The 22,051-nt window shown below is 38.4% G+C and overlaps 1 protein-coding gene and 1 pseudogene across 1 annotated transcript; one reads left to right on the top strand and one right to left on the bottom strand.

Moving 5' to 3' along the window:
* On the bottom strand, window positions 1–605 carry LOC148737390 (uncharacterized; annotated as a pseudogene).
* Window positions 606–4,300: 3,695 nt separating this feature from the next.
* LOC148737389 (uncharacterized) lies at window positions 4,301–21,782 on the top strand. The gene is made up of 11 exons (XM_088749296.1): window positions 4,301–4,304; window positions 4,383–4,505; window positions 4,753–4,875; window positions 5,363–5,488; window positions 5,936–6,061; window positions 6,400–6,525; window positions 7,181–7,300; window positions 10,467–10,586; window positions 14,327–14,452; window positions 16,247–16,615; window positions 18,172–21,782. Exons 1-11 carry the CDS (start codon window positions 4,301–4,303, stop codon window positions 18,384–18,386), a joined length of 1,578 nt encoding a protein of 525 aa, XP_088605422.1. The 3' UTR covers window positions 18,387–21,782.
* The last annotated feature ends 269 nt before the right edge of the window (window positions 21,783–22,051 follow it).

The raw sequence follows: 22,051 nt of genomic DNA, 5'->3' as shown, positions 1-22,051 counted from the left end.
TCACTTGTCAAGGAGTTTTTTTGAAGAACTCAATTCGCTAAGGAAATCTGGGTCTTGCTGTCGATCTTCTTCTGCTGGGGATGGTACGCCTGTATTTGGGTTAAGGCTTAGGAAATTTCCTGGGGTGAGTGTGAATCCAGAGCTGAAGTCAGCTACTACGTAGACTAATGGCCGGGAATTGATTACTGCTTCGACTTCCTTTACAACAGTTTCCAGTTGAACTATAGTAAGACAAATCTTCCGATACTCTTTCGAAGAGACTCCTTCACAAGTCCGATAAGCCTTTCATAGAAACCACCCATCCAGGGGGCCAGTTCAATGATGAAGCTCCACTTTGTGCCTTCGTTGGCCAGGTAACTCTGTGTGTCAGGACTTGTCATGGGGTGTTGCCATGCTTCTTCAACAGTCGACTTTACCACTTTGAACTGGAAAGCATTGTCGGAAGTTATCTCCTTCGGTTTTCCACGTGTGGCAATGAATCTTCTTAGGCAGAACAGGAATTGTTCAGCGGTCATGTCATGAACGACTTCTAAGTGAATAGCCCTAACAGCTAAACAAGTAAACAGACACAACCAGACTTTTTGGGTTGCTGATGGCGGACTGACTTTCACATGCAAGGGTCCAAGATAGTCATGTAATGTTTTAAGGTGTTTTTACAATCTTCAACTGGGACGACTTCCACAATTCCCTTCTGCCCTTGGTCCTGGATTACGGCATCTTTTTTGTGGAGATGTTTGTCATTTCGTGACGGTCTATTGACTTGGGATCTCAATCTTCCCATTGCCAGTTCATAATTGGTTGGTAATGATGGAGACTGTTCTTTCCAAGGCCAGGTTACTTGGTACCGTCCGTCTTCAAAGTGGATTGTTTCGTTAAATATTTGTAAAGCTGTGTCATCTTCATTTTCTTGTACAGGCTCTCTGATGCCCAGGGTTTCAAGCTTCCAAAACTCTTCAAGTTGTGTCTTTTGTGCAGCTAATGGCTGCTTGTCATCAGACCGAGCACTCAGATGTACACTGATAGGACTGGACGTGTAGGTCAGCATTGGGATGGAGCTGTCTGGTTTGTCATCATGACACTTTACTCTGCCTGTTAGGATCCATCCCAACTTGGATTCCATGAGGTTTAATCCTGGACTGACTGCTTTCATGGCAATGTCACCAGAGAAAATATCACAGTAATAATCATTTCCTAGCTACAGTTCTATGTTGGCAGTTTCTGTAGTTGAGGGTACTGAGTCGGCAAGGGGGATATCCTTCAGTAGGTGACTGAGTTTCTGTGGGTTGAAGTAGGTTCGTTGTAGGTTACCGGTTATCGTGGGTACAACATTGACTCTTAAATGCAGAGATGATCCACCCTTTGTTAAAAGCCGGAGTTCAGTGATAGGAGTGTGAAGCTCTCTGGGTTTTGATACACTGCATGTATACACTGTTAGTGTTTCTGATCCTGTGATTGGCAACTGGAGTTTTTCTGCTAGCTCGTTGGTGATGCAGGTCCTTTGGCTGCGAACGTGGTTTTTCTTTATTCTCAACTGAACGCAACGATTTCCACAGAGGAAAAATCCTACCTCTTCTCGCACATGGTCTGAAAGGAGCGGTCTATAATTCTCGTGGAGTGGTCGCTCGGCCCTCCGCGATATTGAGTGCCTTGAGGACACCCAACACTGTTCACATGAGCGAGTAATTTGTCGCATCCATTTTAGAACCATGTTCACCTGCCTTGAGTAAACAATTTATCGCTGTTCTATTAATGAAAGCACAACCACGCTTCTAACAAGAAAATTCTCGGGAGCAAAGATAACTGGAATGGTCATTTTAAGGCATTTCTGCAAAAGGCAGTTTTATTCCATTGTTTTCGAAGCTTAAAAACAATCGCAATAATTAGATCCATCTCATGGCTCAAGGGGATGCTTAGAACAGGCAGAAAGATACAATTGAGCTACGATCGGGATTCCTAAATGCTGTTCTTAGGAACGTCACTATACTCTTTAAATCCTATCTACAGGCGCCCCCTACAGATTTCTTTTATTTTCTTTTTCTTATCCTTTTTTTTGTACTCAAGTTCTAGGAGAGATGTCGGAGAATGCTGTTAAGGTATTGAGCAATTAATTGTGACATCACATCTCTTTTTTTCCTGTTTATTTTTAAGAATTTTTGTGCTCAATCTCCATGCAAAAACCACGGCACCTGCCAGTCGGGATTCACAACAAAACGATATCGATGCTTATGTGCGTCTGGATTCACTGGCCACGATTGTGAAAAAGGCAAGACTTAAAGTAATTAAAATTAATTTTGTACAGTTTATTACAACACGGGGGCTTATTCCTTCGGACGGTTTAAGATTCAAAATCGGCTCTACTTCTATTATGAAACGAGATTTCAATTTTGTTGCTCTTTCTTTAGAAAGGAACTCAAGCCAGCCCCATTATGTGTTTTTAAGTTGGCATGTCACTCCAGCCTATTACAGGCATTCCGTGCAGGGAAAAGTGGGGTTACAAATTTTCCTCTCCACAGCCCCGCATCTTTTTTTCTAACTTGCTTCTTCATACACCACAGCTGACAAAAAGCATTACACGTCATATTTCCTTCCCCCCCCCACTTCCTGCGACCTCTGTCATTCAGTATTTTGACTTTATTTAGACATAAACGAGTGTGCAACAGATACCCACCACTGCAGCAATGAAAACGTCGTTTGCCGAAATACCAAGGGATCATTCAGATGCATTTGTAAACGTGGATTCACCGGGGATATACATAATTGCACAGGTAAAGAACATTGTAAAAACACAAGTTTTATAATACTAATGATAACGTACTCCAGCCATCGCATCTAAGAAACAAAAGTTTCCCCTTACACAACTGTATTAATAAGCGGTAGAATTGGTTTTGCATTGTACATTAGCCTCTCGTTCCCCTCCCCTCTTCCTAGAGACAACAACGATCATGAACACGATCCATTGATTATATTTAGGACATCGACAATTGTGTTCTAATTTCTCACAACTGTAGCGATAATGCCAATTGTATAAATACCAAGGGATCTTACATGAACAACTACATTTGTAATAATCCTGGATTCAGATAGGATGGATATGAATGCAAAGGTATAATCCTGCAGAGCATGATCTTTTCGATCCAATAAACTTTCATGGATAAAATGGCAACAAGAAAAACAAGAATAGATTGGAATGAAAAGGTGGTACGTTTTGAGCCCGGTAAAGACATAGAGAAAGATGTTTTTTGTCTCGTTACGAGCATGGGACAACGAAAAAATTGCGAGCCCGCCTGGGGAATCAAACCTCAGACCACTGAGCCACAGAGACTCTGTGGTGAGCGGAGTCCATATATGACACGCGTCCTGCATACTGCTAGGATTGGCCGGGTTAATTTTTTTGCGCTTTATGTCCTGAGACGAACTCAAGATCCATTAAAACGGAACAAAACGGGGCTAACGTCCGGGCATATTGACCAAACAAGCTTGGGCAATAAAATATTTATCGTATCGTAAAAATTTTTCGCTTTATTAGAATCAAGAATGAATTGTCTTTCTTAAGAGTCAGGAATAGAAACCAATTGTTCTTGTAGCACGATAAACCCACAAAAGTCTTTTGTGTCTTCTTTGTTTTGACTGTCTCCTCCCGCTTTTTTCGTCTTCATGGCCGAAAAAATTAAAAAACACCAACTCGGTAACTTTGATTCACGCAGTATTTGTTCTTTATGGGATCACAATGGACAAGAGGCCCATCTTTCCCGCTTTAATCGATATTATTAAGAGCCCAAGCCATTTTCATCAAGACCTATTTCGGTGGAAAAGTAAAGCAATGGACTTGAACTCTCCTATCCGTATTCATCACACGCCTCTAATGAGGAATTGCATAACACTTTACATCACTGCCCCTCGTACCACATTAATTCTTTAGTATTTGGGCATAGTTCTGTCAATTCTATTTCAGACATCAACGAGTGTGTTATGAATACCGACAGCTGTAGTGATAAAAATGCTACTTGTGAAAATACCAAAGGATCGTTCAAGTGCATTTGTAATCCTGGATTCAGCGGGGATATGGAAAATTGTACAGGTAATAAACATTGTTCAGAGCATGATGCATAGTCTAAACTAACCTATGGTAGAAACATGCGTTTTATAATACTAACTATGAGGAAATTCGAGTATCATATTTAGGATAATTTAGCTTTTCTCCCGTCAGAACTGGATTAACATACAGCAGACTTGGTTTTCCATTTCAAACTAGCAACCCCCCTCCCTTCCCCATTACCTCCTCCTTTTGATGATAACAACCATGGGTATGGCTCTTTGATTTGAATTCCCTCCTTGTTTGAGATGAGAACGATCATGGGTACGATCCATTGACTTTATTTCAGACATCGACGAGTGTGTCACAAATACCCACAACTGCAGCAAGAACACCAACTGTACAAATACAGAGGGATCTTACAACTGCTCTTGTAATCCTGGATTTAGCGGGGATATGGACAATTGCACAGGTAATGACCATTGTTCAGAGCATGATGCCTAATCCTAACTAACCTGTGGTAGGAATTCGCGTTATAAAATCTTAATTTTAAGGTACTTCGACTATCAGATTTCAACTATTAAGCCTTTCTTCCTGCAGATCTGGATTAACATGCGGCAGTGTGAGTTTTCCCTTGCAAATTAGGAATACCCCTCCCCACCCACCTCCTTCTTTTGAAGATAACAATTATGATTATGGTCCGTTTATTTCATTTTCAGACATCGACGAGTGTGTTAAAAAAACCCACAACTGCAGCAAGAACGCCGACTGTATAAACACCGAGGGATCCTACAACTGCTCTTGTAATCCTGGATACGAAGGGGATGGACATAAATGCCGAGGTATAATCCAGCAGAGCATTCCATAACATGATTTAAGATAAGTACATTTTATGTCTTCCTCGTTGGGGTCAGAATAAGTTTGATCCTCCCTCCATTGGTAAGGTAAAGTCTGTTTACCAGCCAAATGGCCCATTAGACCTGCACTTGGCTCCAATTTCCGTAGCATGAAGCGACCATGAGTACTACTACCTCCCCATGGATAGGATGCAGGGCTACCCCCCAGCCTTGAATTCGACTGTACCCATTTAAATACCTGGGTGAAGAAAGGCACCATGAGAGTCAGATTCGAGTGCACCAAACATGAGTCCACCACACCTCTCACACTAGAAGTGAGATTAAAGTTTATTTTCCTTACATCACCTTGTGGTTTTTTTCTTTTTTCTTTTTTTTTTTTTTTTTTTTTTTCATCGGAAGCCCCAATACTGATGCCCTCCTCTTTGTAATTCTTTAGTACTGTAAATGAAAAGGACTGCTGATTTAATTTCAGACATTGACGAGTGTTCTCAAAACAGCCACAACTGCAGCAATATAACTGCCACTTGTAATAATACCAAAGGGTCGTTCAAGTGTATTTGTAAACCAGGATTCAGTGGTGACGGATACAGCTGCACAGGTACTGAATAGTATTCAGAACATGATGCTGTGTCGTATCAGAGCGAACCTTTTAAAAAAACCTTTACAACTGGCCGAACTGAGGCACCATAAATGGTAACCTGATATGATTCAGAAGATGATGCTCCGGTAGATAATTCCTTAGTGGACGACTGAATGCTTTTGATCAACGCAGAAAACCATAAAAACTCTGAAACTCCATGCACACCTTTAAAAGGGTTTAAAAGCCTTTATTCAGTCTTCGTGTACTTTTGGGATAAAATTAATCGGAGCGAGGACTCACCTATCTCACTCGTCTGTTTATGGAACTAAGACGAGCCTTAGCTGCACCTAGTTAATTCTTAAAAGGAGCAACTTTCCTATAGCTTTTGTAGCGATATCCCACACTTCCCCATCGTTATATATATTTTATTACGGTATTGGATACCAACTGTTGACTTTATTTTAGACATTGACGAGTGTGCCGAAAATATCCACAATTGTAGCAAGAGCAACGCCACTTGTACTAATAGCAAGGGATCGTTTAATTGCTCTTGCAACACTGGTTTGAGAGGGGATGGATACAACTGCTCAGGTATTTCATACTATTCAAAAATCGATATTTTGCGTGTAAAACGTACAGATCTACATCTGAGAATTACAATGTATATTTTGGACTTAAAAAGCCTTACTCGCGATGTCTATCATCCGAAGTCACGTTCAAAATCATAATCAATGTTCACTTTTACCATCAAAGTTTGCAAAATTTTTTAAGCATAAAACGCTTTAAAGTCTCCTTTCCTCCTTGCGCCCCAACCCTCCTACCAGCGCTGCAGCCGAGTTATCATTATTATAGTTATGGGTATTATTATTATTATAATTATTATGGTATATCATTATTATTATAATTATGGTGTGTTGATTCTATTTAAGACATCGACGAATGTGCCGAAAATATCCACAATTGTAGCAAGAGCAACGCCACCTGTACTAACAGCAAGGGATCATTCAACTGTTCTTGTAATCCTGGTTTCAAAGGGGATGGATACAACTGCACAGGTATGTCATATTCTTCAGAGTGCGAGTACGTGAATCTATCAACCTCCCTACATAAAAGCTATAACCTTGAGGGAGATGTGATGTTGTGGTATCTATGAAATGAAGGCAAGCTCTATTTTGTATGTTTTTTTTTTTTTTGCTTTTTGTTTTTCTAACTATTTTTTAATATTTCTGTATTGTTACTTTTCTTAGTATTATATATTACTATTATCATCATTATTATTATCATTATAATTATCATTGTCATTTGCTAAATTTTTAGAACGTAATTAAACTAACCAACCTCCCTACATAAAAACCAAATAATTTGACGGAGATGTGATATTGTGGTTTCAAGGAAAAGAGGGCGAGCCTAATTTTTTTTCGGTTTTTTGTTTTTGTTTTTGTTTCTGTTTAAAAAAACAGAAACAAAAAAAACAGTTAAAAAACTCTTTCTCTATTTTTATTACTATTTAAGCAATTATTATTTTTGCTCTAGCTATATATGCAAGTTTAAAATTAATGCATATTTTAGGATTATTGTGAGGCAGTATTTGAATTAAAGCCGAGTTTTTTTCTTTATTATCATTATTATAATTACTATTATTATTGTTATTGTAAATAGTATTGTTATTGGTTTGTCATTTCTTTTGACAGTCTGCTGATTTCATTTCAGACATCAACGAGTGTGTTCAAAACCACATTTGTAGCGAGAACGCCAACTGCACAAACACAGAGGGATCTTACAATTGCTCCTGCAATCCTGGATTCAGCGGGGATGGACATGGATGCGAAGGTAAAACCCTGCAGAATACGATCTTATCAAACGATACAATCCATTGGTATTCCTACTCCCTAGGAATACCCCGGACTAGTATATTGCTTTTCGATTGCAAACTAATATACTGAGTTCCTGAGATGCCGTGACTTAGGAAAAGTACAATTTATGGCTTTCTCAGAGAGAGTTTGAGCCAGCCTCCATTTGGAGTGACGTTAGGTCTCTTATCTTAACAGCAACCTGTGGTTTTCAGATTGGAAGCCAAGTTTCAGCCCCTTTTCATTATTATTGTTTATCAGCATGATTGATACGGACTGCTGATTTCATTTTAGACATTGACGAGTGTTCTCGAAACAGCCACAACTGCAGCGATATAACTGCCACTTGTAACAATACAAAGGGGTCATTTAAGTGCATTTGTAAAAAAAGGATTCAGTTGTGAGAGACACAACTGCACAGGTACCAAATATTATTCAGAACATGATGCTTTGTCATATCAGCGCGAAAAACCTATAGAGCTGGTCCTGACAAGGCGACCGTAAATAGGAATCTGATATTATTTGGAATATTATGCTCTTTTATTGCATCGCTTCCAGCGCCCGTGGGTAAGATGAAGAGAATTCTGTGTTCTGATTGACCTCCCGAGCGGACAAAATGGGCCCATCTTGCTCACTCGGGACTGCCTGCATCGATCACGCGTAAGAAGAAACTTGAATTACAACTAAATTCTTAATTCTTGGACAATGTCGGCAATGGAAACGCAAAAAGCGGCAGAAGACTGTTAAAACAAAGAAAATGGAAATGACTTTCGTGGCTTTGTTGTGCTACAAACACAGTTGGCTTTCTTTCCTGGCTATTGTTATTATTATTGGTAATGTAACTGTTATTATTATTATTATAATTATGTAGTCTAGGTTAGTGATATTTTTCCTTAAAAGGAGAATTGTAACTTGCGAGGTTTTTTTTATTTTTTATACACTTTCATGTTAGATTCATGTTATTATCATTATTATGCCGCAAACACGTTTGGTTTAAATCATCGTTGGATGTACTTCCTAAGAACTCTCCATGATGTCCAAGATCTTCTAGAGCCACTTGAAGAGGCTATTTCCCATGTCCTTATACCAGCAATCGTAGGGCGCAAGTGTAGCAAACTGGATAGAGACGTTCTAGCACTTCCCGTGCGCCTAGGCGGCCTGAGCTTGAGCAACCCATGTCACGGGGTGGCACGTGAACATGCCTCATCTATTCAGGTGACATCTTCTCTTGTCGAACATATCATGGCTCAAACTCATCAACTACCTGACGAGTCCCTCATCGCGTCAGGGCGTCAGGCTGTCAAACATGGAAAAGCTGAAGAACTTTCAGAGATTGCAGATAATCTAAAACAATTTGTTTCACGGAAGACCAAGCGAGCTCTAGAACTAGCGCAAGAAAAAGGCTCCTCTGTATGGCTCACAGCTCTTCCCCTTCAAGAACATGGTTTCAGCCTCAGCAAGAGAGAGTTTCGTGATACTGTTAAATTACGCTATGATTGGCCGTTCGATGACATTCCATCAGTGTGCGTGTGGGGAAAACTTCACAGTAGACCACGCAATGAGTGCAAACGAGGGGGCTTTGTTATCCAACGGCATAATGAGTTGAGAGACCTCGAGGCCGACCTTTTGAGTATAGTGTGTACCGATGTCGAGGTCGAGCCAGTGGTCCAAGACGTCACTGAAGAACAACTCAGCAGAGGGTCTAATAGAGCACAAGACGCAAGATTGGACGTTCGGGCGCGTGGCTTCTGGGATCCTCAGAGCTCGGCATTCTTCGATGTGAGGGTTTGCCACCCTAATGCCGAGTCTTACAAGGACCGGGAACCGCAGCAGACTTATCGCATCCATAAAAACGACATGAAGCGGCGGTACTCAAGGAGAGTGTTGGATGTTGAGCATGGCTCGTTTACGCCGCTTGTATTTACAACTACGTGAGGGATGGGGATGGAATGCATAAGATACCACAGCCGATTGGCTAAGCTGATAGCCGCCAAGAAAGGGGAACGATACTCGCAAACAATTTCCTGTATCCGAGCAAAGACATCCTTTGCCCTCCTTCGGTCGACCTTAGTTTGCCTTCGAGGATCGCGGGTGAAGCTACGCGCTGCTTATGACTATAATAATTGTGACTTTGAAATCGCAGCTGCCGAGGGAGCCATTGACACTGGTGAATGATTTTTGGCAGCCTTGTATATAGGGTTCTAGATTTGCAATTCACCGTTCTCTTTTCTGTATAGTTTTATATATGCTTTTACTTATCGGATTATTAGACTTTGAATCTGTTCAGATTTGACTCCGTTATCTATAGCTTTCCAAACAATTTGACAAAAAAAAAAAAAGTAGATGTGAGCCGAAAGTGAGTTATTTTGGATCGTTTTTTACGCTGTTAACATTTTGTATTGTAGAGGATTTTATGGAAATTATTGCTAAATAAAGATTATTATTATTATAGTTATCATTATTATTATTATTATTATCATTATCATTATTATCATTGTTATTATTTTATTATCAACATCGTCATTATCATCATGTTTAACTATGATAATAGTTTGTAATTATTTTACCAGTAAAACCTTATTTTGCTTTAGCTATGCAAGTTTAAAACGACTGCAAATCTTGGGATTACTGTGAGGTAGTATTTGAGGTTTAACAGAGGTTTTTTTCATTATTATTACTATTATTGTTATTATTATCGTTATTATAACTAACTTAACATCTAATCAGTTATACAATAACGTTTGAGTAGTTGTCTTAACTTAGTCTGAGCGATGTTTTGAAAATCGACCAACATAGGGGAGTTTATAATAGTGCGAAGAAGGTTTGCCGAGGTTAGAAGCGCTCTGCCCAGTAGAAGGATATATGTTTCTTAGCTAGATACCTGTAAATGATCTAGTCTATGACCCAAGATGGAAAACTATTTTTATGTAGCAAGAAACTAGGAATAGAATAGGAATAGAATTTTAACGAATGCATAATAATAATAATAAAGTTTTAGTATTGCATTAAAACAGTATTATCATTATTATTAGTATTTTCTTCAGTATTATGAGGAGTAAGTTTTACAACTTGTACATGTTGCCTGAATATCAAAACACTTTCGCTGCTTTTTCATTTCTTTTAACAGTCTGCTGATCTCATTTCAGACATTAATGAATGTGTTCAAAACCACGGTTGCAGCGAGAATGCCAACTGTACAAATACCGAGGGATCTTACAACTGCTCTTGTAATCCTGGATTCAGCGGGGATGGACATAAATGTGAAGGTAAAATGCTGCAGACCACAATCTTATTAAACAGATACAATCCATCGGTATTCCTTTCTCCTTAAGAACGCCTCTGAACAGGACAGAGCTGAATAACGTATACACATGCGCTGGGTTTTGCCGCAGAAACACGGATTTTGAGTCGTTCGCATGGTTAGTTTCCTATTCTGTTGCCTGGAGGTGTCGTTTTCCTCGCCACTTTTCGTTTACGAAACAACCTCCAAAAACTTGGTACACCCGCTAAAAGTTTTCAAAAATTAATTTTCTCCTTAAAAACTCTGGAAAGAGGAAAGTGCCTTCCACGAAAACAAGGTTCCTCGGTTTTAAAAGTCAGCCCTTATTATTTTCCGCTGATTTCTCTAAATTTTAGACCTGGGACACCTGAGCCCGCGTTGTTGACCGCATACCCTCTGACGTAGCATATCATTATTCAGTTCTGTCCCTGAACAGTATAACGCTTGTCGGCTGCAAACTCATGTACTGAGCTCCTGACATGGCATGGCTTAAGAAAAATACATCCTATGGCTTTGTCTTAGTGGTCAGAATGAGTTTGAGCCGGCCACCATTCGGAGTAAGGTTAGAAACTCCTTCCTTTTTAAGGAGGCTCGAAAGCGTTTTCCACAATTATCAGCAAGCGCCAATCAGTAAAAGATATCAGGACTGTCAAACTTATCATCAGGATAATAACTCGACATATGCATAACACTATGTTAGGGCAATCTGTTTAGGGGGTTCGTCAGGCATTATCTGTTTCCATGGCAACAGTACAGTAGGGCTAAAAGACCCTCTAAAACTCAGTTTTTTAAAGTTATCACAAAAGCTAAGTAGGTGACCTAGTTTTTTTTTTTCAAATTTCTTAAACATGATCACATTCTCTACCTGTATACGTGGTATAAAAAAAAAATACCTGGTAGAACTTGAATTATTTGGGAAAATGCTGTTTTAAAATGTAAAAAAATTTCCACGCGATAAATTTTTTTAAAATTTTCTTCAGGAATGCGTAATGATGAAAATAATTTGTGTACAAAAAATCAGGGTAGGTCACCGAACTAATTTTCGAGATATTAGTTCATCAACTTAGCAAGGTTTATTTCCGGTTTTTGCAGTTTTAGCTCACACTTTTATATCCGGTCACGCGTTTTAAACGATACCGCTGACTCAGGGGTTCATTTTCGCGAGGACGAGTTCGTGTCCGCGCGATTAATCGATGGATGCCCTCAGCGCGGAAAAAATTGTTTATCCTGAAGATGGATTCACATTGTTTTGTGATTTTACACATTCCTGAAAAATAAGTCATCATTTGAGACTCAGACTGCGTACCGTTACGACAGTTGGAAATGAACTCCGGAGAGAATTCTCTTGCGGAATTCGATATATGATGACAGGTTGATTTTGCAGAGGGCGCAAATGCCAGCACTCCATTGAGACTGTTAATGTTGAGTTTCTCGTACACAGATTGTAGTGTAACATGAGACAAAACAGCATCTGCCAGCTTCTGGACTATGTTTGTCGAAAGATGAAGCTTTCTATCGAACGTCTGGATAGTATCTTGTCGTTTTTCCGAGAAGATGGCTTGATCGAAGGCCTCATTCGGCGATGCACATGCATTTACCATGATTGACCGATATAATTATTGTTCATGTGCAATTTGAAGTGGAGGAGTGAAAATAATTTGGAGTGAAAGGAATTTGCTTTGACGTCTTCCAGATTGTCATGAGCGTCGAACTCAGCGGTAACTAGGGTTTCATGTACGTCAGTAATTTGTTGGTCGTCACGGATTTCGCGAATTTCTATAATTTTCGAGGGACTAGAGGTATGATCAAGTCTTGGCTTAACTTTTCTCTTTTTTTTCTTTGCCACTGCCATAACTGTGAACTTTCATCTTTCCATTTTAAATGGAAAACAAAACAAATTTTGCAATTCTTTCTTAACAAATGCGAGTTTGTGTTTTCGTAGTTGTAATTTACAGTTTAACGAGGGAAATATCAACAATCTTTCTCACAAGTTTAGATGAATATTTTATTTTGGGATTTTACCGTCTGTTGCTGGATTAGAATTAAAGTCTCATCCACATTTTTACGATCTCTTGTTTACTAAAAAGTATGTTTATTTTTATGGCAACCTTTACACTTCTCTATTTCTATTCATAAAACTGTCAATGTTTACAATCCTGGATCCAACAATGATCTCATTTTCCTTTTCCAGTGAGTTTTTCAGAAAAGTTCTCGGTCATTTCATTTTATTAGGAATAATATTCCATGCGAAACAAATCGTAGCACCCAGTGGTATCCACTTAAATCCTCTTTTAGCTTGTTACATAAAATTTTTTTGACCACTTTCGGCAAGAATCCTGCCATCCGAACATTTTCCTACTTGCCTTCAAGAATTAAACTTTCCATTTTTCATAATTATTCAAGTCATATCCCCGACAATTCCCCATCGTTATTTCTTTAATGATCTCTATTTCAGACTCTTCCACAAGAATCATAATTAAGATCTACTTTCACCTTTAAACCTTGTTAAGCTGAGGTTAAAAAGAAAAAATAAATAAATAAAAAATTATTTGGGCATGTAACGCCCGAACTTCTTCCCCACCCCTCCCCTCCCCACCCCTCCCGATCCTCGCAGTAATCAGCACTACATAAGCAGTAGTAACTAGCTCGCAATTGGCTTGTTAACCAAGTTGGTAGAGCATTGCACTGGTATTGCAGAAGTCATGGGCTCGAATCCCGTGTAGGCCTGAATTTTTTTCAAGACTTATTTTCACTTCTTCTCAAATAGTGTTCATTGCTGCGAGGATAGCTCTCATACTCCTTTCTTTAACCGCAGCTCACTTATATGATTTTTTGTATATCTATAAACGTTGAATGATCACTTCACGGGTTTCTTACGTAGTAAGAGAATGATTAGTTCCCAGTTGGCTTGTTAGCTCAGTTGGTAGAGGTAATGCAAATTATTTAGAGCACGATAATTTGCCATGTAACTGAGTGCGTAAACCTTCTAACCTCCCCGAAGGCTGATAAACTTGCTAGTGATCTGATATTGTAGCATCTAAGAACACAAGACGAGCCTAAGGGTTTTCTTTATATATATATTTAGTATAATTTCAGAGCTGAACAAAGAGTTTCCAGCAACCTGATTGGTCGAGCGGTTCCTTATATGACGCTATATAAGCCGCTCCGGGCGGTTTGTATAAAATGTAAAACTAAAATGTTAATAAATGTTACTAAATGGTTATTATTTGAGAAATTTCTCTGTTGTTCAGCTCTGAAATTATACTAAAACAAGGCGAAGCGAATATCGTCGAATAATCAACGAGACGAAGTCGAGGGGATTGTTCGACAATATTCACCGAACCTGAGGCGAATAACTGTTTTAGCATAATTTCAGAGCTGAACAACAGAGAAATTTCTAAAATCATAACATTTTAGTAACATTTATTAACATTTTAGTTTAACATTTTATATAAACCGCGCGGAGCGGTTTATATAGCGTCATATAAGGAACCGCTCGACCAATCAGATTGCTGGAAACTCTTTGCTCAGCTCTGAAATTATACTAAATATATATATATATGCTTTTTTTCTATCGTTGTTTTTTATCATTATCATTGTCATTCTGTATATGATTTATTTTACTGTCAGTCCTTGCAAAACGTTTGTCACATGCTGCCTTTATTTTTAAACTCATCCCCAGCCTTCGATCGTACTTATTTTAATGGTCGGTTGATTCCATTCCAGACATCGAAGAATGTGTTCAAGGTACCCACGACTGCAGCGAGGGCAAAGCCATTTGTCTAAATACCGAGGGATCGTTCAACTGCTCTTGTAAACCTGGATTCACTGGAGATGGACACAGCTGCAAAGGTAGAATCTTCACAACCTATCCTATTCAACAAGTTAGTTTCCCTATTTCTGGTATCTACCCGCTGAGGGAAACCAAGCACCAGCGGAGTTTTTGCTTATTGAATGACTGAATCCTGTCAATCAGCTTTCAAAACCATAGTTTATACCCTGAAATTCATCTTTATTTTCTTAATTTAGTCCTTCTTTACTATTTCAATACAACTGTCTGATTGAATGAGCTTGATCCGCACCAACTTAACTTAACTGCTGGGCTAGGAAACTCTTGAAAATAGCTCTTTTTCTCATAGCGTTTTGATTTTCACGAACATAAATACGCTTCTGCTCTTATTGTAGACATTGACGAATGCCCTGAAAATAACCACAACTGTACCCATAGAAATTCCATTTACAAGGGATCTTTCAAGTGCGTTTGTAAACCTACATTTCGCGGGGCTGGAAACGACTGCCAAGATAGAATCTCGTAGAGCACGAGATTATATAATAACTAATCCTCTAAACTTAAGACACCTTATAAATAGATAAATGAACAGATAACTCTTTCAATTCTTCTTTCCGCTCACATAACAAAAGGACCACTTACAATTTAATTTCCATCCAGCGAATTCATTGAAATTCTCATGCTAAAGTCCTAATCTAATTCTCAAGCAAATCAAACACTGATGCTTCTTTGAACATCTCCAGTGCAAATTACTTACCAACTTCAATGTTTTCCAAAACATTTCAGAAGTTTGCACCCCTTCGTGATCTTGCTAAACAGATCTCCTGTATTGCAAATGAAGAAGTTGAGAGTTTTCAAAACAATCAGTTATCTGTTAAAAGCACCCCTGCCTCTACATTTAGACTATAAGCTAGAATAAGAGAGGGCCCCTCCAACAACAGTACTCTTTTTGATAACACTAGCTAATTTCAAAATATTGTTTATGTTTAGACCATATTGACATTTTTATTGACTTGTCAAGACAACACTTTAAGTTGGGTATACAAAATTAAAACTGAACTATAATTTTTAGTTTTATATCTAGGCATCACTCTATACCTTGGACAATAATCCACGCCAGAGTCAAAGTCTTTAAAAATGGATGAAAAAACACCACATGCGTCTACGCATACGGTATTAATCAGACGAGCCGTCCGGCGACTCTTACGCAATCGTATATAAGACCATGATGAAAAAGTCTCTTTTTCAGGGAACGAGGAGTTTCTTGCTGTGATTTAAAAAATAATGGAAAAGTTATAATTGCAGAATTTTTTTTTTTTTTTTTTTTTTTTGTGGTCGTGTAACGGCTTATACCTGTCCATCGTGCCGCATTTAGGTTGAAATTCTCGACACCAAGAGGTCATATGATAAAATGACTATTGATTGCAAAGTAAATGGGAGCGAAGTATTTTTCTGTCCGGCCCTCCCATTCAGGCAATAAGTACATATTATATGCATTCTCGTAATAATTCAGACATGAACGTTGGCGCGAAAGAATTGTGTGGGTCCCATCTGGAGAAGGCATTTTTTTGTTTGATTTTTGACACAATTAAAAAGGAGAGACAAACTAATACCTTTCTCTTTCTCCCTTCTAAAGTAAGTCTTCAAAAAAATTGAAAACAATTTCCTGCTCGTGACCAACGAACCTTTTTTTTGTTTACTGCTGCATGAGAACATCTTTTAAAGAGGATAACGATAAAACGCTATACTTAACCTCTCTGTTTCAGTCGAGAACAGTGTAGAAAATCCAGAAAGACACATTTGTAGAGGGTTTTAGTTTTCCTCTCGAAGATTAATTTAAGGACATTTTTCTCCAGTTTATAAGGACTGTGCTGAGGCGTACAAAAAAGGACAACATATCAATGGAATTTATACAATTGACCCTGACGGTGAAGGTTCCTTTGATGTTTTCTGTAACCAAACCAGAGGCCAAGGGGGATGGACAGTATTCCTAAGGAAACAAAGCGACTCCATCAACTTCAACAGAAACTGGACTGACTACAAGAATGGTTTTGGAAATCTATCTGAAAATTTTTGGCTCGGGTTGGACAAAGTGCATCGCCTGACAAAAAGTGACAAGTACAAACTTATTGTTTATTGGAAAAAGGAAAGTAACTCATTTCATTTTGACCAGTTCCAAGTCGAAAGTGAGGAGGCTTGCTATAAAGTGATAGTGCAGGGGTCAGGTAATGATGAGGCCTCTATGATAACACACATCTTGCCCACCCGTTTTTCTGTAGTTTGTACATTGTTCACGGACAAAGATATTGCGATCATGACTCAGATCCTGTCTTAACTATTCTGCCTCGGGTTCCGGTTTCTGTTCTTTTTCTTCTCTTCTTTTATTTTTTTTCCTTTAATTTTTTTAAATATTCTTCATTATTATCATTTTTCTTTTTTATCATTACCGATGGCTTGTTGTTGTTATCGTTATGTATTTGCGATGTTGTTTTTGTTGTTATATCTCCAATGCCCTATCTTAAGGGAGGAAAGACTCTTGCTGGTCTGAAACGACAAAAATAGGCGACGAGAGTAGGAGAAGAAGCGGCGATTGAGGTTTTAAAAAAGTATCTAGGAACTCTTGAAAAAGTCGTTTCGCCTCTAAAATTCGTTGATGCTCAGTTGCTTTTAGCATTTTAGGCCTCTTTGTTGGTTAGGTCTTTGATGAGTCATAACAAACACTTACCCTTCTCAGTTTACGTTGTGACGATACGTTTTCGGCGTACCAACTGACCTTTCTCGGAAGTCAATACAACAACGGGGTGGGGGGGGGTGGGGAGGAGGACTAGCTTTTTAGAGCGACTCGCGGCTAGAGGGGAACTCGTCACGATTCCCTGGTACACGACGATCTGCTTCGAGTGAGCTTTTATGGGCGTCAAGGACGAGATAACCCTTTTTTCCATGGCAAACTTTTAATTCTGAGTCAGGCCAACAACTGACATGACCCCCAGCTTACTCAAGATGGTAATCGGAAGGCCTTTAAAAAGTGCTTACTTAAGTATTGAACTGGTGTGAGGTTCTGTTGTTCTTAAGATTGACAGTATTTAAATAAGAATTAAAAAAAAAAGAAACCGAAAACTTCTCCTTGAAGCTAAATGATTTACATCGAGATATTCATAAACAAAAAATGAAAGAGCAGATTCCCTAGACTGTATGCCACTAAAAATAGGAAACTTAGGTGAGAATTCACAACTCTGATATTGAAAACATACCCATGGTAATCACAACAGAGCAGCTTATAAAATAGAATGAAAAATACAATTAAAAGTTTCTGCTTATCTAAGCAAGGTTGGTATTAAGTTTGATTGTAGGAAAGGAAATTGAAGTTACGAGTATAAACCCAGCTGCCAACTACCATGAGAACCAATTTGCCATTATATTTACCTAAAATTTTACTAGCATTGAATTAGGAAAGTATCAATAGGCAGCTGCAAAATGAAGACAAAGTAACAATGCAAGATCTATTTCCAAGAACTACCGTGGCTTTTCTATATATTTTTAAAAACACCACAATGAACGAAACTCGCATGAATTGAGAACGCTAAAATGCCAAAAACAACAAATAAATATGCCTGAACTTCCACACGGAAAAATCACCAGATTCTCACGTAGCAACGTCCAATCAGTGACTTTGATGACGAGATATTCTGCATGTATCGCCTGCTAATGTTACTTATTTCCTAAGCTAAAACTTTGCAAATTCATTGAGCTAGTATATATCTCTCTATTTTTATTTGTCTAGGAAGTGATTGGGGGCCATTGAAAAGTTCCAATGGGCAAAGTTTTGCTACGAGAAATCAAGTCAGCAATGGTCATACAGGGCATATGTGTGTGGAGAAATGTGGGATAGGATGGTGGTACAATAGTACTCTATGCCACTGCCCTCTAGGACATGGAACTTCAGCTGCAAAAAGTAGAATGATGATCAGACCATCCAACTTCTCCCCCACCCCATAAAACTACACCCCGCCCGAGTGGTTAGAATTAGGAGCTTCGTCTGATATCCTTTCTGATGCGTTGAGTAGAAGGCCATATCAGTCAGAGCAATCGGGTTTTTCACCGCTGTCATTCAGAGAAATCTTCCTGTTCCTTTGAGTTAGGCTGTCGGCATTCTTTTATCAAACACACGCCTTGAGTAGTCTGTTTTCTAACTGTCACGTGAACAAAAACTTGTGTGTTTTATAAGCTACAATATGATAGGATTTCAACAAGAAAGATATTCTTTTTGGTGTCGCCATGGTCAGAAATGTCTTAATTGGATGCCGATCTTGGTGGAAGAACATAGATCGCTCTCTCTGTCGGCTTTAACATAGCACACAGAGATTTATAAAGTTGGTAACTTATCGTAGAAACTGTGGTACTGCGTCGGTGGGGGCTATTTGAAGATAATGTGGTTTTATCAACAGAGTTAATAGTGTGAATCACCCACCGTAAAAAAGCTTCTTAAGTGAACGTTTCGGGCGTTAGCCCTTCGTTAGAAAATTTTCAGTTATTAGCGCTGACGATTAACGAACATTCGAAACGACAGCTCTATCATTTTTTTGTGTTTCTGACAGTACCCAGTTCACGATATCTAGTCTATTTATAAAACTAATTTATCAGACAAAGAGATGTGTTGTTCTTGTTGTCTTTTTTTTTTTTAATTTGGTTTGGCATTTTGCTTAGTTGTTGTTGTTGTTATGGCTGCTGGTTTTTGTTTGTTTGTTTGTTTGCATGATGTTTTTTTTTTCTCGGTTACTAGTCTAAAGACCTGGCCATATGGTCATACTCATTTAGAAATGGTATTGAGGGACTGACTGAAATTAGGTCCATACGTCATGGCCGAGAACCAAACATTTTTCACATCTGGTTCTCCCAACCAGTCAATAAGAACAAATTAGTATAGAAACACCCATGAAATTCCGGGTAAGCTTTCAGATAAAAATGAAAATGATACTTTTGTGTCAAGCAATGACTCGCGCCTTTTGCACAATTTCTGAATGGCAGACGATTTAACTGGATCCAATTATTCACGATGTAGTGAAGAGAATTCTATGTCCAGATTCACAGATGTGCCAGACGATAGCACTGACATTCTTACGAAGAAAAAGGCTATTTATGACCTCAACTTTGTTAATATATAATTTTTTGCAAGGTACAAAAAGAGAGAAGCAATGAAAGAAAATCCCACCAGAGAGCTGATTGGTATTTCATTGACGTTAATAAAGTAAATAGAATATTACGTGATGGCCGTGTAAATTTGAAAAATGCCGTGTGTTGGCCATTGACCCAGATTTGACTGAGTCATTATTAATTTGTAATATATCACTGTTTTAGGTGTAATTGAAGTTTTCCTGTCGTCAATTCGATTAATCAGGAACTTTACGGATTAAAGTGAAACAAAATGGTTTTGTTCCTCTTAGAACAGTAATTTCTGAATGGATCAATATTTTCACACTTTAAGGTATCAGAATGATGGTGGCTTCGAAACTCTAGTAATTCCATTCTTAATTTTGCATAAAATGAAATATTTATAGGGCAATTACTATGTAATGCGCTTCTCTTTTTTATTTTGGCTGTGGGCACATGAAGTTGAAGTTTAGTTTTTCACTAAGATGTTGAAGACACTGCTTCTCCCCAGGCACCTTAAATATTAAAACAATGATAGCAACTATTCCAGAAAAAAATTTGCTAGGTACTACATAGAGAAAGTTCAGAGAGTATGATACATTGAAGAATTAGTGTGTGAAAACGACGAAACTGTTTGAAGTCACCATCAAGTTAATATTGTTGGGCCGAAATAGTTTTACAAGGGCCGTTTGTTTCATTCGGATATTCATAAATTGTTATTCGTGTTAGGTAACATATAAGAAAAGTGAAAAAAGTAGGATCCATTAAAGAATTGGTATCAGAAAATAGCGAGACTATTAGGAGGGTAACCGTTGTCACGGCATAATGGCCGTTTTTAGTTGAAATAATGCAATGTATTAATGTTCTTAATTAGATTAAGCCCAATACATCCATAAATAAACTTTTTATGTCAAATACAATTTCTTGTAGTTTTATTCACTTCTCTATAAATAGAAATTAAAGGGACCACGCGGCAAAATAGCTATTTACGAGAGGTCACCTTACTTATTACTCCAACCAGCATATTGCTATCCAGTGCTTAAAACCTTATTGCTTTATAGTTCGCCTTGCATGTCTAAAAACTTGTACACGGAGTAGTCTGCAGTCTATGTTAAATCCGTTGCACGTTGTACAACAAAACCTGCATAGGCCAGGAGGCTAGATTTGTCTTCAAAAGTTCGTAATAGCTTTCACTTTTGCTCTCCACAATTAGGCTAAGCTGCATTCTTAGACAATGTCTTTCAGTCATAAAAGATGAGATTCAAATAGGGGGGAGGGCGTGGGGGGGACGTTAAAAAATTTCCTCGTAATAGGCTCCTGGAGATATACCCTCGATGGGGTCACAAGTGGATTAACCAATAAATTGAGATACATATTGATACCTTCAAAAAACAAATGCTAATTTAAAGTGATTTGAAAGGACTACCAAAAAAGTCACATTGACTAGTTGCCCTGTCTAGCAGTTTGACATTGATGTAAATGTGAGTTACGGTATCGCCACTTTGGATTAGGCAGATAAGAATATTGCAGGACGACGCTAAGTGTAAAACAGGTATTTGAACCAATTTTATGCATCATTTCAACCACCAATCATGTTCCCTGTCGCTTCTTATGAGCAAATAGGAACTTAAAGTTTGTGAGTACCTTGTTCCGTAAATGTTATCGTGGGAAAAAGTGATACCGGCATCTTGTGGAAATTATAGTATAAAAGATAGTTATACATGAGCGAAGTGCGTGAAAGATATAGCTATTATTAATTCACCTTCAGTCTGGTTCAAAGCCTAGGAAGGGTTTTAAGGAACTTTTTATTAACGCAAATAGTAACTTATATACTTCGCAGCACTTCGTTTGCGTATCAATGATCGAGATAGACTAAAATTAATTCGCCCAGACATGGATCCGTGTCAGGCATATACCTAAGATGAAAGGGGCGGACTTTCCTTAAAGAAGTCACGTTCATTGAGGCTTTAATAAAGATTCAAAGTAACAAGAAAAGAGGTTAGTTTTAACGTGAAACGGTCTAAGCACAGGATATGGAAATAGAGGGTAAGAACACTCAATTACCAGTATTTGTTGACATAAGTGTAATAGAACGTTATAATTAGGCACTCAATATTTTGGTACAGTACATTCATGTCAAGTTACTATACTGTACTGCGTTTGGTTCCTTTCAATGAAATGACCAAATATAGGGAAGTATCATTTACAATCTTGCATCAGTAATAATCATTTCCTCTTTCGCTCGTTAACTTTATTTTACTTTATTTATCTATGTATTTACAAGAGGTTTTTTTTTATTTCATCGTAGGAGACGATGAATATTACAGAATAGCTTTTTATGTACATTTGTTGAAAAATGACGGTCCAAGCCTACTTTGCATTAAAATGTCCAGGAAATTTTACCCCGTCTCAGTGGTTTCATGTGGGTTGAAGTAAGAGTGAGTATTGTGACGTAAACATTCAGAGGGCCTTGTGATGAAATTTTGTGGGCCGAGGCCAGGAACGTGTTCGAT

The sequence above is a fragment of the Stylophora pistillata genome, chromosome 2 (assembly GCF_964205215.1).
Source record: "Stylophora pistillata chromosome 2, jaStyPist1.2, whole genome shotgun sequence".
NCBI classification, from domain to species: Eukaryota; Metazoa; Cnidaria; class Anthozoa; order Scleractinia; family Pocilloporidae; genus Stylophora; species Stylophora pistillata.
The sequence above is the reverse complement of the archived record's forward strand: the minus strand, read 5'-3'. Positions and strand labels throughout refer to the sequence as shown.

Excerpts from the sequence above, each read along its gene's own strand:
- LOC148737389 (XM_088749296.1), top strand. Across the intron at positions 4,876-5,362 it reads GGATGGACATAAATGCCGAG|ACATTGACGAGTGTTCTCAA; the intron begins GTATAATCCAGC and ends ATTTAATTTCAG. Across the intron at positions 10,587-14,326 it reads GGATGGACATAAATGTGAAG|ACATCGAAGAATGTGTTCAA; the intron begins GTAAAATGCTGC and ends ATTCCATTCCAG.